Source organism: Myotis lucifugus, unplaced genomic scaffold, assembly GCF_000147115.1.
Source record: "Myotis lucifugus unplaced genomic scaffold, Myoluc2.0 scaffold_421, whole genome shotgun sequence".
Lineage (NCBI taxonomy): Eukaryota > Metazoa > Chordata > Mammalia > Chiroptera > Vespertilionidae > Myotis > Myotis lucifugus.
This window is the reverse complement of record NW_005871469.1, coordinates 138,891-153,224: the sequence shown is the minus strand read 5'-3', so window position 1 is coordinate 153,224 and position 14,334 is coordinate 138,891. Positions and strand designations below refer to the sequence as shown.

General features: G+C 48.1%; 3 protein-coding genes across 6 annotated transcripts in view; 1 reads left to right on the top strand and 2 right to left on the bottom strand.

Annotated features, from left to right (window-relative positions):
* Window positions 1-853, bottom strand: part of MIA (melanoma inhibitory activity) — a 2,898-nt gene extending 2,045 nt beyond the window's left edge. The window contains exon 1 of the mRNA XM_023743958.1: window positions 25-853. Within this exon, the coding sequence (XP_023599726.1) occupies window positions 25-243 (219 nt within the window). The 5' untranslated portion in view covers window positions 244-853. The remainder of the gene's footprint in view (window positions 1-24) is intronic.
* A 2,937-nt stretch (window positions 854-3,790) lies between these two features.
* SNRPA (small nuclear ribonucleoprotein polypeptide A) lies at window positions 3,791-14,247 on the bottom strand. Of its 3 annotated transcripts, XM_023743970.1 has the most exons (7): window positions 13,149-13,284; window positions 12,598-12,691; window positions 10,752-10,924; window positions 9,118-9,297; window positions 7,149-7,322; window positions 6,384-6,472; window positions 3,791-4,169 (listed from the first exon to the last, which is right to left on the bottom strand). In XM_023743970.1, exons 2-7 carry the CDS (start codon window positions 12,668-12,670, stop codon window positions 4,010-4,012), a joined length of 849 nt encoding a protein of 282 aa, XP_023599738.1. In that variant the 5' UTR covers window positions 12,671-12,691; window positions 13,149-13,284; the 3' UTR covers window positions 3,791-4,009. The 3 variants fall into 3 exon arrangements, with proteins under 3 accessions (XP_023599738.1, XP_023599739.1, XP_023599740.1); XM_023743971.1 differs by lacking the exon at window positions 13,149-13,284 and having other exon boundaries at window positions 12,510-12,637; XM_023743972.1 differs by lacking the exons at window positions 3,791-4,169; window positions 6,384-6,472; window positions 7,149-7,322; window positions 9,118-9,297 and having other exon boundaries at window positions 10,794-10,924; window positions 12,510-12,691; window positions 13,149-14,247.
* Window positions 12,745-14,334, top strand: part of CUNH19orf54 (chromosome unknown C19orf54 homolog) — a 7,029-nt gene continuing 5,439 nt past the window's right edge. Inside the window, exon 1 of one of the 2 annotated variants that reach the window (XM_014467994.2) lies at window positions 12,745-13,079. The gene's annotated coding sequence lies outside the window, so the exon portion shown is untranslated. Of the gene's footprint in view, window positions 13,080-13,182; window positions 13,281-14,334 lie in introns of those variants that run through there. The other variant, XM_023743973.1, reaches the window with a different exon arrangement.

Sequence of the window (14,334 nt, the reverse complement as noted above, 5' to 3'; positions counted from 1 at the left end):
GGGCTACGTAGTCCTGAGAGCCACAGCATGAGATGGGTCTGGGGACGATATAGGGAATGTAATACCCTCACTCAGGCTGGCAATCCAAGCCCCCCACCCCCAACCCCAACTCTTACAGCTGCATTCCTCATCAGCACACAGCTTCCAGTCAGCCAGCTTGGGCATGGAGCGGCCCCCAACAGTAGGTCCTGGGAAGGCAGACAGCAAGATGACACCGAGGAACACCCTAGACCAAGTCATCATGGACTATGAGCAGGAGAGTGACTAAGCAGGGAACGGGGTCTCCAATTTCCTCCTCCCTCCCTCTTTACAGCAGTACAAGGAATCCTGTGTTCTAAGTCTTGTCCCTGCCCTAAACCAGTCCCAAATTTCGCCCACACCACCTAGAGGCTGCTACCCAGCCAGAACCATTTCAAGGACAGGGTGGGGGCTTCCCACCCAAGGAAATGCCTAGAGCTCCAAAGCTGCCCAGGCTACCCCCTCAGCAGTCAGAGGCCCAGACAGGCAGGCTGAGATATTCAATTCCATCTTCTCCAGTTGGCTTGGGTACCTAGCTTGGAATTTCCTGTGCTGAGGGACAGAACAGGTAGCCCTTTGATTGCCAAGAATAGCGCCAGCTCTCAAATACTGAGTGAATATTATATGTTGGACCTTAGGCTAGGTGTACCCTGCCATGATCATTATTTATCCTCACCAGTCACTTCCTGACTCAGTGACCTGGGCTAAGCTATATTCTCCTTTTGGAGGCTCACCTTTCTCATCTGTACAATAGAGATAAAAGCTAATAGTTCTTTATAATGCATTCACCATTTTAATTACCATATTCTTCCATGTATAAGACCCCCCCGCCCCGCCCCCTGCTTTTCAAACCCAAAACTAAGAACTCAGTATTTTAAACATTTTGCTGGTTTTCCTCTTACTAGTAAGGCCTTCTTTTTGGCATCTTAAGGAGTTCTTCTTCCCGTTTTCTCCACTGTCTGATCATACACTCAGTGGGAGGAGGTCCATATTGTCTCTCTGCAGCTCTATTTCCATGCTCTTTTGCAGAGCTAATTACATTGTTTGAATTTTGCAGAGTAAGACTATCGCTTACCCGTATTTGTCTTTTTATTTTTTGACATCTTTATAGGCTCAGTACGCTCTGGTCCCTGTTGCATCTGTGCACTCTCCACCTCCACCTCCAATTATGGCATCAGCTGATGTCAGTAATAAGGTTCATGATTGGAGGAAGCCTGTTTGACAAGGTATGGGGAGCTATGCACCCATATGGATCCCTCCTCGACTGACTTCCGTGTATAAGATGCTCCTTGATTTTCAGTCTAACGATTTTAGAAAAAATAGCGTCTTATACACAGAAAAATATGGTATGTACTTTTATTGACTCCAACAAATACCCCATTTTGTGTGGAAATAGAAGCACAGAGCCTTAAAGTTGTTCACAAGGTTATAGAGCCAGGAAGTACAGGGGCTAGATTTGGGTCCAGGCCCATACTGAGTTTGGAGTTCAGTTGCCCAGAGTTAGAATAAAAAAGTGGAGGATTTGAATTCAAGGCTCACCTCTAAATTGTGCCTCAAATGAGAGAGCCACGTGGTGAGATCATTCTCCTGGGCAGCCATCTCTTTCCCCAGGCATTCTCACCTTTGGGACAGCAAGTCCAAATTTGTTTAGGGGGGAAGAGGGTGAACAATCAATCTTGGGTGGAGAATTCATCAGGGGCATGTAAAACATACCCAATACCCAGCACCAAGTATCATGAGAACATTCAACAGCTCTACTTAAATGTCACCTCCTCTAAGGGCCTTCCTGAATCACCCAGTAGTCACTGTTCCCCAGCCTCACCCTCTCATCACTCCATGACGTTTTGCTGGTAACAGTACTTGACATCAGCTTGTCTATTTTATTCACCATTGTATATCCTATACCACGAACAGTATTTAGCACAGAAAAAGTACTCAGCAAGTATCTGCTCAATTTATTGAGTGCTTGCTAAGTGCTTGGCAGTGGGGAGTAACAGTACAAACAATACCACAGTATTAATATAGATTCCTCTTTACACAAGAAAATGACTGAGTGGGTGAAGGGATAGCTAGGAATGTCTGCATGTCCCCCATGCAGAAAGCAGAGACTGGGATCTGCTGACCACAGAACCAGTGTGGTGGGCAAGATGTTTCCACTTGCCATCTGCAATAACACTGTGTCTTGTAGTAAAGGGGACCATCTCTTTCTACTTCCAATCTTTCAGATCTTACAGGGAGAAAGTCTGCATTTGGTGTTACAAGTCTCATCACTTCACTGGTGTTCCTCTTTAATGATAAGACCAGAGGAGAGACAGGTGTGGGCTAGCCTTGGCAGGAAAAATATTCAGCGAATGTAAGCCTATGTCCTACTGCCCTTGTTTTTGTGGTTCATTTTGTGCTTCTGTCAAATAATCTTATTTTCCCATCTATATAGTATGAGAAAGGGTCTGAAGCAATATTTTTTTTTTTGAGTCAATATAAAATTCTCCAGATTAGGTGTGTAACAGACAGTTAAGGGAGATCCTCCATTCCATCTTTCCTTATCCGTAGCTTCAGCTGCAAACATGATTGTCTAGCCAGAGACTACATTTCCCAGACTCCCCTGCAACTAGGGCACTGAAGAGGAATTTGAGTCTTCTGGCTGGCAACAGCTGGTCAGCAAGGGAGGTCAGTTGTTTGTGCCAGCATCTGGTCGGTAGCTTCCCATGTGTGTTCAAGTCCGTTTGGGCCTCCTGTTAGCAGCAGTGGCATCTTCCTGAATTCTAGACTGAAGCTCCATCAGGGGTTACAAACTTGAACTCAAGTGTCTCAAACCCAGACTGCCATTCCTACTATCCTTCCAATGATTTCATGAGTACCTAATTAATTACAGTGGGGTGTTGACTTACAAGTGTCCCGACTAACGAGTTTTTCGAGATACGAGCCGTCTCTCGGCCGATTTTTTGCTTTGAGTTGCGAGCTAAAATTCGGGTTACGAGCCAGCTTGATACCCCACCGCTAGTTGGCGCAGCGACCGTCACAGTGAACGCCACATCAGCCCAGCATCACGTGTCTCACTCGTTCACTTTTTGATTTGACAAAAGAGTAATTTGAGTTACGAGCTCCGTCACAGAACGAATTAAACTTGTAAGTCAAGGCCCCACTGTACCTTCTTTCTTCCTGAAGTACCCAGGATGGGACTGTTGCTGTAACAGAAGGCACTTTGTGAAGATTAGAAACAGGCAAAAAAAACGTCTTCCTTGCCCTGACCAGTTTGGCTCAGTGGCTAGAGCATCGGCTTGTGGACTGAAGAGTCCTAGGTTCAATTCCGGTCAAGGGCATGTACCTTGGTTGTGGGCACATCCCCAGTAGGGGGTGTGCAGGAGGCAGCTGATCAATGTTTCTCTCTCATGGATATTTCTAACTCTCTATTCCTCTCCCTTCCTCTCTGTAAAAAATCAATAAAATATATTTAAAAAAAGAAAAACGTCTTCCTTAACGCTCTATCATGTTAGAAAATTAATGTTCTACAAAGTGAATGGTGTGCCATTAAAGGTGACATCCTTGTGCAGTATAGAACCTGTCCAACTGTACATGGCAGCCTGGATTTCAATATCCTGCACTGAATGCTGAGGCAAAATAGAAATCTGCCAAGGTAGTAAAGGTGATGCCATCTCAGACAGTATTATTACATACTCTGCTTTCCCAAAGGTGCAGATGAGGTCCAAAAATTCAGGCTACTCTGATATACAGAAAAGGGAACCATAGAGGACAAGAAAATAAAAACAACAAATTGTTGTAGAAAATCAAACTTAAAAAACACTTTAATTCCAGCCTAACAGCGCCAGGTGCAATGTCTGGGGACAGACTCTGGGTACAATGCTGTGTGACCACTCACTCACACACGTGGCTCCAAGAAGGCCCCCGAGGGGGACTTACCTTCAGGGGGCCGAGCCAAGGGGAAGAGGGAAGGCCCCCAAACGGGGGCAAGGGCAAGCATGGGGAAAAGGTGCTACTTCTTGGCAAAGGAGATCTTCATGGCGTTGTTCTGGGTGATCTTAAAGCCCTGTAGGGCATCACGAGCAGCCCCTGCCTGAACCTCATTGTCAAACTCCACAAAGGCGATGTCGTGCCGCCCTGGGACCAGTCGAACCTCCTTGAAGCCAGGGAACCTGAGAGAAGAGAACAGATCTCAGGGATCTAGAATCAGCACTTCCCCTTAACATTTTGGCACCTGGTGGGCAGAGGCCAGGATGTTGCTAAACATCCTACAATACAGAGGATGGCCACAATAACAAAGAATTACCCATCCCTAAATGTATATAATGCTAAGTTGAAAAACCCTAATATAAATAAGTGCACACATTATGAACATATCATTTAATGAGAAATTTTAACACAAACTCCTACACAACCATATCCTAGATCAAGCCACCAAACACGGGCCTCCCCATTGCTTCTTTCTCTCATAACCAACCTATCTTCGCTCCAGAAATAACCACTCCCCTGACCTCTAGGATCTGCTGTTTCTTTCATTTCCCTCTTCTCATTCCCTACTTCCTTCCCCATTAGGCAACCATACTCATGTTGACTGGGTATCCTTTTACCCATCAGTATTCTTATAAAATATGTTTTGTTCTGTGGACATGGTAAACATGTGGCATTGCTTGTTTTACCCAGTTTCTCAAAATCTCCTCTCAGCACTATTTTAAAGAACCATGCCTGCGGCACTCTGTTCCTTCTAATGCTGCAGACACCATGGTGAGCGTCACCTTTGACTTCTCCTTTTGCGCAGGCTAATTCCCCACCATGACCCCTGTGAGGAATGTACCATCTATACTCCTTGGGACTCATGTTAGGAATTTCTTGCCCTAGCTGGTTTGGCTCTGGATAGAGCGTCGGCCTGAGGACTGAAGGGTCCCAGGTTTGATTCCAGTTAAGGGCACATGTCTGGGTTGTGGGCTCAATCCCCAGTAAGGGGTGTGCAGGAGGCAGCCAATCAATGTTTCTCTCTCATCATTGATGTTTCTTTCTCTCTCTCCCTTTCTCTCTGAAATCAATAAAAAAATAAATAAATAAAAAGAATTTCTTTAGGGACCTGGCTGGTGTGCTCAATGGTTGGAACGTCAGCCGATGGACTGAAGGATTTCGGGTTTGCATCCCGGTCAAGAGCAAGTACCTAGGTTGCAGGTTTGAACCTCAGCCTGGTCGGGGCGCATGGGGAAGTCAACTAATCAATGAGTCTCTACCATTAGTGTTTCTCTCTCTCCCCCATGCTCCTCTACCTTCTACTCTTTATTAAAAAAAAAAAAAATTAATGGAAAAAATATCCTTAGGTAAGGATTAAAAAAAATTTCTTGAAGGCCTTTCTGGCAGTGACAACCTCCCCATAACATGGCTTTTGTTAAAGATCTCCTTCATCCCTCTCCAGAAGAGATGAGGAAACACAAGAAGCGCCTGGTGCAGAGCCCAGTTCTTATTTTACGGATGTGAATGCCCAGGCGCTGTAAAAGCACCACTGTCTTTAGCCAGACAGTAGTTTTGTGTGCTGGCTGGTCCACTGTGCTGTCAACATATAGGAGGAAAAGCAAGGCTGACAGAAGAGCCTTCTCCAAATGAGAGCAGCACTAAAAGCACCTAAATCAGCCCTGGCCAGTGTGGCTCGATTGCTTAGGCATCTCCCCGTGCACTGAAAGGTTGCTGGTTCAATTCCAGGTCAGGGCACACGCCCAGGTTTCAGACTGGATCCCCACTGGGGGTTGTGCAGGAGGCAGCTGATTGTTAGTCTGCTCTCACATCAATGTTTCTCTCTCCCTTTCCCTCTCTCTAAAATTCAATAAAATATATTTGTTTAAATAATAGAAATAAATAAAAGCATCTAAATCAAGATGAGTGGGGAAGCACTTCAATAAACACAGTTTGGATGAAGACACACCCCTTAACTTCACTAAGCAGTGAACGGTTACCCTGCACAATGGTCAGAGTCTACATGCCATCAGCAAGGCACGAGGTTCAAACCTCCCCACCTACCACGCTTGCTGGCATACTGATTTTTGCAAGTCTGGCCAGTGTTCAATGAGGTCTTTTTCACATGTACCTTGAATCCTACAGACTAGAAAGCTGAGGCACAGAGCCTCTCCACCCCCACGAAGGTGGAGGACAGCACACACACTCTGGCCACTGCTGACCCTAAGCCTCATCACCACCACACCCCATGGGCTGTGGGCCTGACCTCAGCCTCCTCTTTTTCCATGTCCAGTCCCTGTCCCACCTGCAAAGCCTAAGCAGACACAGGACTCCGCTAGCAGAATTCTGAGGCCTATCCCCATGGTGCCACTTTCTGGCCATCACCCTCTGGCCCCTGCCCAACCACAGGCCCCACTTACTGATTGAAAAGCATGGACAGCATGAGCTCATTGGTCTCCTCTGGCAGGTTGGTGAGGAACAAGATGTGATTTGGTGGGTTTTCTGAAAGCTACAGGGAACAGACAGGAGCGCGTGAGTCTAATGGGGGGTCTGCTGACTTCTGCTCTCCACCCCCACCCTGCTTGAATCCTTTCTCTGCTTCGTACCCTCAAGACCAGTGGTTCTCAACCTTCCTAATGCCGCGACCCTTTAATACAGTTCCCCATGTTGTGGTGACCCCCAACCATAAAATTATTTTCGTTGCTACTTCATAACTGTAATTTTGCTACTGTTATGAATCGTAATGTAAATATCTGATATGCAGGATGTATTTTCATTGTTACAAATTGAACATAATTAAAGCATAGTGATTAATCACAAAAACAATATGTAATTATATATGTGTTTTCCGATGGTCGTTCGATCCCCAAAGGTGTCGCGACCCACAGGTTGAGAACCAGTGCTCTAGACTGTGAGCCACAAGAAAGCACTGCTATATCCAGAGCAGGTGCTTGTCAACAGATCACTGAGCATGAATCCAGGTGCTGGCCGCTGCTCCAGGCTCACCCGGACCTTCCAAAGCTCCAACAAATACGTCAATCCCTTGCTGCTCCAGAACCTCGCGCTCATCCTCCAACAGCACCTCCTCAGGGAGGCTTACCCAGACCACCCACACTTTAACAGCGCCCCTTCGGTTCCCACGTTCTGACTATTTATACGAGACCCCAGGAGAACTAGACACTTACAGGCTGAGCAGGTGGCATCTGCCCTGGCATAAGCTGCTGTGGGGGCATGGCCCCCGGTGGTATCTGGCCAGGTGCGAGGCCTGGAGGTGGGATCATGCCAGGGGGCGGCATGTACGGAGGCTGGCCGGGCATGTGGTGCATGATGCGGGGTGCCTGAGTCATCGGCGGCATGCCCTGTGGAGAGGGAGGGCTGGACTGAGTGGGTGGCTGACAGGGGGAAGAAACTTGCTTTCAGTGTCATTAGGAAGCGCAGTGGAGAAAAGGTTGTTAGAGGAAATCCAGGTGTAAGACACAGGGAGAAAAACCCAGACTTAGGAAGAGGTAAAAAAGGCAAAGGATACCAAGAGAAACAAACAGAGCAAAACAGACCCAGCGTCAATGGGGATGTCATATAAGAAAGTTAAAAGAAATTTTTTTAACATTAAAAAAAAAGTCAGTGCAACCTAAGTTTGTCTATAGATATATGCATGGAAAAAATAAACAGGAAAAAATTCTAAGTATTAACAATAGTTAACTAAAAGAAGTGGAAATAAACACTATAATGAGAACGCTATATTTTCACATCTAAGAATAAACTTTAAAGAAAAAAACAAAGAAATAGATCCAGAGTCCTACAGAGAAAAAAGAAATGGAAGGCAGAGATGGTCAAGGCAGATACAGAAAGAAGTGAGAAGGGTGGCAGCGAAGGGAAGAAAGCAGACAGCGGATGACACAACACATGCACTGAGGGGACAGGGCTGCAGGAGCGGGAATCACTCCTTGACAGTGAAAGATGGACAGAAAGCTGGACACAGAAGAAGGGACAGGTAAAGAGTGGGGAAGCTGGACAGTAACCCAAACACCATTCCTGATGCCATCAGTGCACGCAGGACAAATACAGCGTGAACCACCAGGAAAGCTCACGTGGAGACTTAGAGACCTACAGTGGACGCAATTCATCCATCTTTTTCTTTCATACTATGTGCTTCTGTATCCTGTTTAGAAAACAGGATGCTTCTAATTTTCATGCCTCACCAAGGTCATGAAGGCGCTTTCCTGTTTTCTTCCAAAACCTTTGTTTTAGCTGTCACGTTCGGGTATATGATTCGTCTCAAATTAACTTATATCTAGTTGTGGTAGAGTAATTTTTTTCCCTTACAGATATCCAATTGGTCCAGCATCATTTACTAGGAAAAAAAATCCCTTCCCCACTGGACTCAGCATTAGCTTCATATGTTGAGTAACCACATGTGTGGATCTGTGTCTGCACTCTACTCTGCCCGCTGGTCCGTCTTCCAATACCTCACCATCTTGACCACTGCAGCAGGCTCCCCCAGCTTTATTCTTCTCGCCTATCTTGCTTGAGAAACAGGCTGTCAGTGTCCCCAAAAATTCCTATTGGGGTTCTGATTGGAATTGTTGACTTTTAGATCAATCTGGGAAGAAGTGACATCTTCAAAGCAGGGAGCTTCTCCAGCTATCTACTGAGACCGTCTCCAATTTCTCTCAGCAGTGTTGTGTAGTGTAGTGTAGTGTAGCGTGTGTGCACACCTTTTGTTGGATTGACCCCTAAGAGCTATTTTTTGGTTTGAAGTCTACTTGTGTGTGGCTAGCATATAGAAAAAAAACTTATTTTTTCCACATTGACTTTACACCTGGCAACCTTGCTACATTAAATCCACTTATTAAATAATCCCAACTGGGCTTAGTAACTTCCTCTAGATTTACTACACAGAGAACATCAAGGTCAAGGAGAGAGAAACCAAGAGCCTGGGACACAAAGAAAGAAAGATCGTAAGGAAGAGTCTGGCAAGCAGGGACAGTATTTCTGAAGTGGAAACACCATCATCTAGAGACAGGCACGCAACCTACGTAAGGAAATGGAAGGGGGGTGGTGTCTGAATCCCCAAGTGGAGACCCCTCCCCTACTCCTCCCCCAGTCAGGCTACATAGCAGAGAAAGGCATGGTGATGAAGGGGTCCTAGCTTACCGGGACAGGCCCCGGGACGGCCCCCACTACAGGGGCGGCTGCCCCGCCCTGCACGGCCTTCTTTGCAGCTGGGGTCTCCTGGCTCTTGGGCTTCCTCTTCTCCCGCTTACGGTCACGCTCCACGAATGTGCCCTTCATCTTGGCAATGATATCCGAGTCGGTCTTGGCATACTGGATACGCTGCCAACAGAGAGCCAAAGGGTTAAGAGAGTGGACTTTGGAGTCAATTGCGTGGGTGCAAAAGTAGACCTTACCAGGACCTGAGTAAGTAACATTAAAGAAATTACTGGGCCCAGCCGGCATGGCTTAGACCCGCCTCCCCCACTGAGGTAGGACAGTGATGGCGAACCTATGACACGTGTGTCAGAGGTGACACGCGAACTCATTTTTTTGGTTGATTTTTCTTTGTTAAATGGCATTTAAATATATAAAATAAATATCAAAAATGTCTTTGTTTTACTATGGTTGCAAATATCAAAAAATTTCTATATGTGACACGGTACCAGAGTTAAGTTAGGGTTTTTCAAAATGCTGACACACCGAGCTCAAAAGGTTCACCATCACTGAACTAGGAAGGTCACGGTTCAATTCCCGGTCAGGGCATATGCTTGGGCTTCGGGCTCGATACCCAGGCTTCTCTGCTGCCCCAGCCAACACTCTCCCACATGACCCGCCTCCCCCACTGAGGTCACCTGCCCGGGACCTGCAGGCACTGACACATGCTGTCCCCTCCCCAAGGAAAATGGCTCAGGGAGGCACATTCTAACCAAGTCAAACTGAAAAATCTATTAAGGAACAAGGAAAATGGCCCAATGAACCAAAGACCAAAGATATCTGCCAGCAATCTGGCAGAAAGTGCAGCTCATGCCACTCCTTACCTCCCAGACTGCAGCCTCCTTGGTCATCCACTTGATCTTGTGAACATCTGCAATCCAGCCACCTTTCTCTCATCCCAGCCTGCCTGGGAGCCTGACCCAGCCTCTCCTTCACACTGGACCCTGAATTCTCTCCTCCAAGCCACTCTATCCAAGAGCCACAGGCATCTCCCAGCCTAAACCTTTCCATGGCTCTGCAGCACCCCGGGAGTCACTTCCAATTTCAGGACCAACTTTGGTCATGCTCTGCAGGCTATGCCCTCCCCACACCTCCTGCCTTCACTCCAGCCAAATGAACTTGACTCACTTCCTCAATTACATATGCTCTTGGTTATCTCTGGGCCTTAGTCCTCATGGTCCCTCTGCCTAACATTCTTTTTCCCTCTACCCCCCCAGCTAACACTTCTTCAAGTCTCACCTCATCCAGAAAGCCTTCCCTGAACCCCCAGCCTGGTTGAGGTGCCTCTCCTAAGCTTGTCTAGCTCTGCGCACAACCCCCATTACAGCCGACTCCTGAGTTGTCACCATCTGTTGACAAACTTGTCTCTCTCACAGCACTGTGAGTCCGAGAGGGCAGGGTTCCCTTAGGTATTGTGTGACCCACACCCTAGTACAGTGAACAGTAAATGTGAGAACAGCAAGAGAAACTCCTGTCCTTAAGGGACTGGAATACAGGTGACAGAAGATCCAGGCCCATCCAGTCTCCTCTAGCACCTCACACACAAGTGCGCACATACCCTCCATACCCACAGTGCTCACCATGGGCTTGTCGTAGAAGGGGAAACCCTGCATGGAACGCAGGGCGTTGGTGGCGCTGCTGACCTCCTTAAAGATGACAAAGGCTTGGCCCCTCATTTTCAGGCTCCGTGACACCAGGATATCCAGGATCTGGCCAAACTGGGAGAAGATAGCATACAGGGACTTCTTCAGCTCTACAGTGGGGGGAAGAAAGATCCATGGGTGACTAGAGGCCTTGGTACCATGCCTGGGTCTTAAGCTCCCGTTTTCAGTGGAAAGTGCAGCCCAGAAGGGAAACATCAGCCAACAAAGAATGCCCAGAATACCATGGGTCAGCAATCCCGCAAGAGCCAGCAGTAGGGGGCGTGCAGGAGGCAGTCCATCAATGACTCTCTCTCATCATTGATGTTTCTATCTCTCTCTCCCTTTCCCTTCCTCTCTGAAATCAATAAAAATATATTTTTTTTAAAAAAAGAAGCACTGCATGGGGCTTAGCTAATTTAATCCCTGAAACATCAGTGCAAAGAAGCTATTGCGATTTTGCCCAGTTCTTAAACACAGAAAATGAGGTTCAATAAAGGTGATAACTTCAAGAAAATGAAAAGGTATGTCTGATGTCAAGAACTGGGTTTGGCCCTGGCCAGTTTGGCTCAGTGGATAGAGCGTCAACCTGCGGGCTGAAGGGTCCCAGGTTCGATTTTCGTCAAGGGTACATGCCTGGGTTGCAGGCTTGATCCCCAACAGGGGGTGTGCAGGAGGCAACTGATCAATGATTCTCTCTCTCCTCTCCCTTCCTCTCTGAAATCAATAAAAATATATTTAAGCCCTAGCTGGTTTGGCTGAGTGGATAGAGCTTCGGCCTGCGGACTGAAGTGTCCCAGGTTCGATTCCAGTGAAGGGCACATGCCTGGTTTGCGAGCTCAATCCCCGGTAGGGGGTGTGCAGGAGGGACCGATCAATTGTTCTCTCTCATCGTTGATGTTTCTCTCTTCCTCTCTGAAATCAACAAAAACATATTTTTTAAAAATAATAATAATCGGGTGTGCCCTGGCTGGTATGGCTCAGTTGGTTGGAGCATCATCCATTACACCAAAAGGTAAGTGGTTCGATTCAGATCAGGGCACATATGATGTTTCACTCTTACATCGGTGTTTCTCTCTCTCTCAAATCAATGAACATGTCCTCGAAGATTACAAAAGAAAAGAATCAAGTTCTTAAGCAGAATTCCACAGTGGTGACATCAACTATTTTTCTTTACTGTGTGACCCTGGGCAAGTCACATCACCCCTGAGTCTCAGTTTCCTAATCTGAGAAATGGGAACAATAACTACTTCCTGTAGAGTTGTTGTGAGAATTAAATATAATTAAGACGTGTATCAGCACCTGGTATAGAGTGTTATGCATCATTATTCATTTCATTTTGAAATGAAACATTGTCATTGTGGGCTGCTCATTGAAAACACGACACTGACTAAGCCAGCCCCAGTTCTTTTTTTTTTTTCCCCCCCAGTTCTTACTGTCATGTAGCTCACTGGCCAGTGGAGAGACAGCGCCCTAACAGCCCAGAACCATCAGGGCTTGGGATGTGGGAGGAGGCAAGGCCTATGGAAATCAGGCATCTGAGGGGAAAGAAGATGGGGAAGGCCTCCTGGGGGAGGGGTCCTTTAAGGATGAGCAACAGTGACCAGGTTAATGGACAGAAGGGAAGATGAGCTGGGGGAGTGTTAAAGCAAGAGGAAGCAGCATGTGCAAAGACGGAGGAGTTAACTAGTATTTTGCCTGAAAGAGATGGCTGCAGAAGTAGATGCTGGGGATGAAAGAGGCCCGTGCGAGACAGCCTGGAGTCTGGTCTCCTTCGAGAACTCACCATCCTTCTTGATCTTCTCATTGAGGTTGTTTATATAAATAGTATGGTTGGGTCGGGTCTCGGGAACTGCCATGGAGGGAGGTGCCGCGGCAGGGCTGAAAGAAGGAAAAAGGTAACCTCAGTCCTGGGTCTCTCAAAATCCTTTGACCGAGGCGGGCTTAACAGGCTCCCCGGGATTTTCCTTCCAGGAAGATGCCAGGTGAGCCGGGGAGGAGGGAAGCCAGGAGCACAGTTTGGAAAACAAAGCGAATGCAGGACACCACTTCTCCCGCGTGGTGAAGGGAAATGTCGACGTTTACTCCGAGTCCCAGGATGCTCTGCGCGACTTAATAGACTGAGCGTACTAAGCGGTGATTCCCATTGGCCCACGAGCTCACAAGGCGGCCCAAGAAAAAGAACCCGGATGTAAGCGCCGGTTAAAGGAGGGGCGATTTTGTGGTGCCGTGGCCACGCGCAGCAGGAAAATAGTTTCTCCACACGAGGTAAGGGAAGAAACGGGCGCCAAGCGCTCCGCCCGCCCGCAGAGGCCGCCTGCGCCCGCCATTCCTTACCAATGGCGCTACAGGTCCGGCTAGTCTAGTGGCTGCTTCTGAATGCCCAGCGCGAAGCTTTCTTTCCTGCTCCGCCTTTATCGTTCTGCAAGCCAATCCCCGCGCGGAAATTTGGTAGCTTGACCAATCAGAGTAAGTCTCGCCCGACTTTGCCAATCCAATCTCGGGACAGATCTCGACAATCTCGACCCAAAATTTGCCAATCAAAAGGGCACTTGAGGTTCCCGCCTCAGGAGAAAAACTCCGCCATTCCCCGCAAGCCTTCAGGCCAATCAGTGAAGAGTGCGTTTCTGGCCAATAGGGTCGCGGCTCGCGCGGCGGTCTCTTCGGAGGCGTCCTCTGGAAGCCCCACCTCTCCCCTGTGGGCCAGCGCTCTGTCACGTGGTCGCTAAAGGGGCGGGGACCCACGCAAGGCCTACCTGTCAGACGGGAAAGGTTGTGGGCGGCGGCCGCCATTTTGGGGAAGGGAAGTGCGCTGTACTTTCTGACTCCATTCCCGATCCCACCGAGATCGCGGCTCCCGACGGCCTCCGAGCTCTGAGCCTTCCCTGTCCCACCACAGGCTTTTCCTGTTGTGTTCTGACTCCAAGACCTTCTCCACAACTAGGCCATTTTTCCTGCCTGGTGTCCTTCTGATCTCTTGACCTCTGACTCAAAGGTCAGCTCCAAGGTTCCAAACTCGTGCCTGGGATGTGAGGGGGGACTAAGCCTAAATTCTTACCTGGCCTTTAGCCTTGGGCCTCTAAATCCCACCCTTTAGGTGCCTCGCCCCAGGTCTTCACATCCCAAAACGGACCCAAGTTTCCAAACCTAGCAACGAATAATAAATTAACTACTACATCTCCCTCTTTCAGCCTTGGAACCCAACTGCATACCACAGATCTGGTTCCGAATCAGAGGACCCGCCCTGTTACCCCCAGAGCCTCCGGATTTGAGTCAGTCCCAATCCTCGCTCCCATGGTCCCAAATTTAGCTCCGGTTCCCTCCACCCCATTGCGCAGCCTCCCGCTGCCGGGCCTCGGTCCTAAAGCCGTCAACCTCTCCGTCCCCGAGACCGGCCCGTTTTGAAGGGTCATTGTCTCTCCCATCCTCCCAGCCCATGCCATGGCCTCCGAAATGACTTCTTCGTGCTCTTCCCGCTGAGTCCCCAGTCTCTCCTTCCAGAAGCCCTTCATCCCCGGCCCGG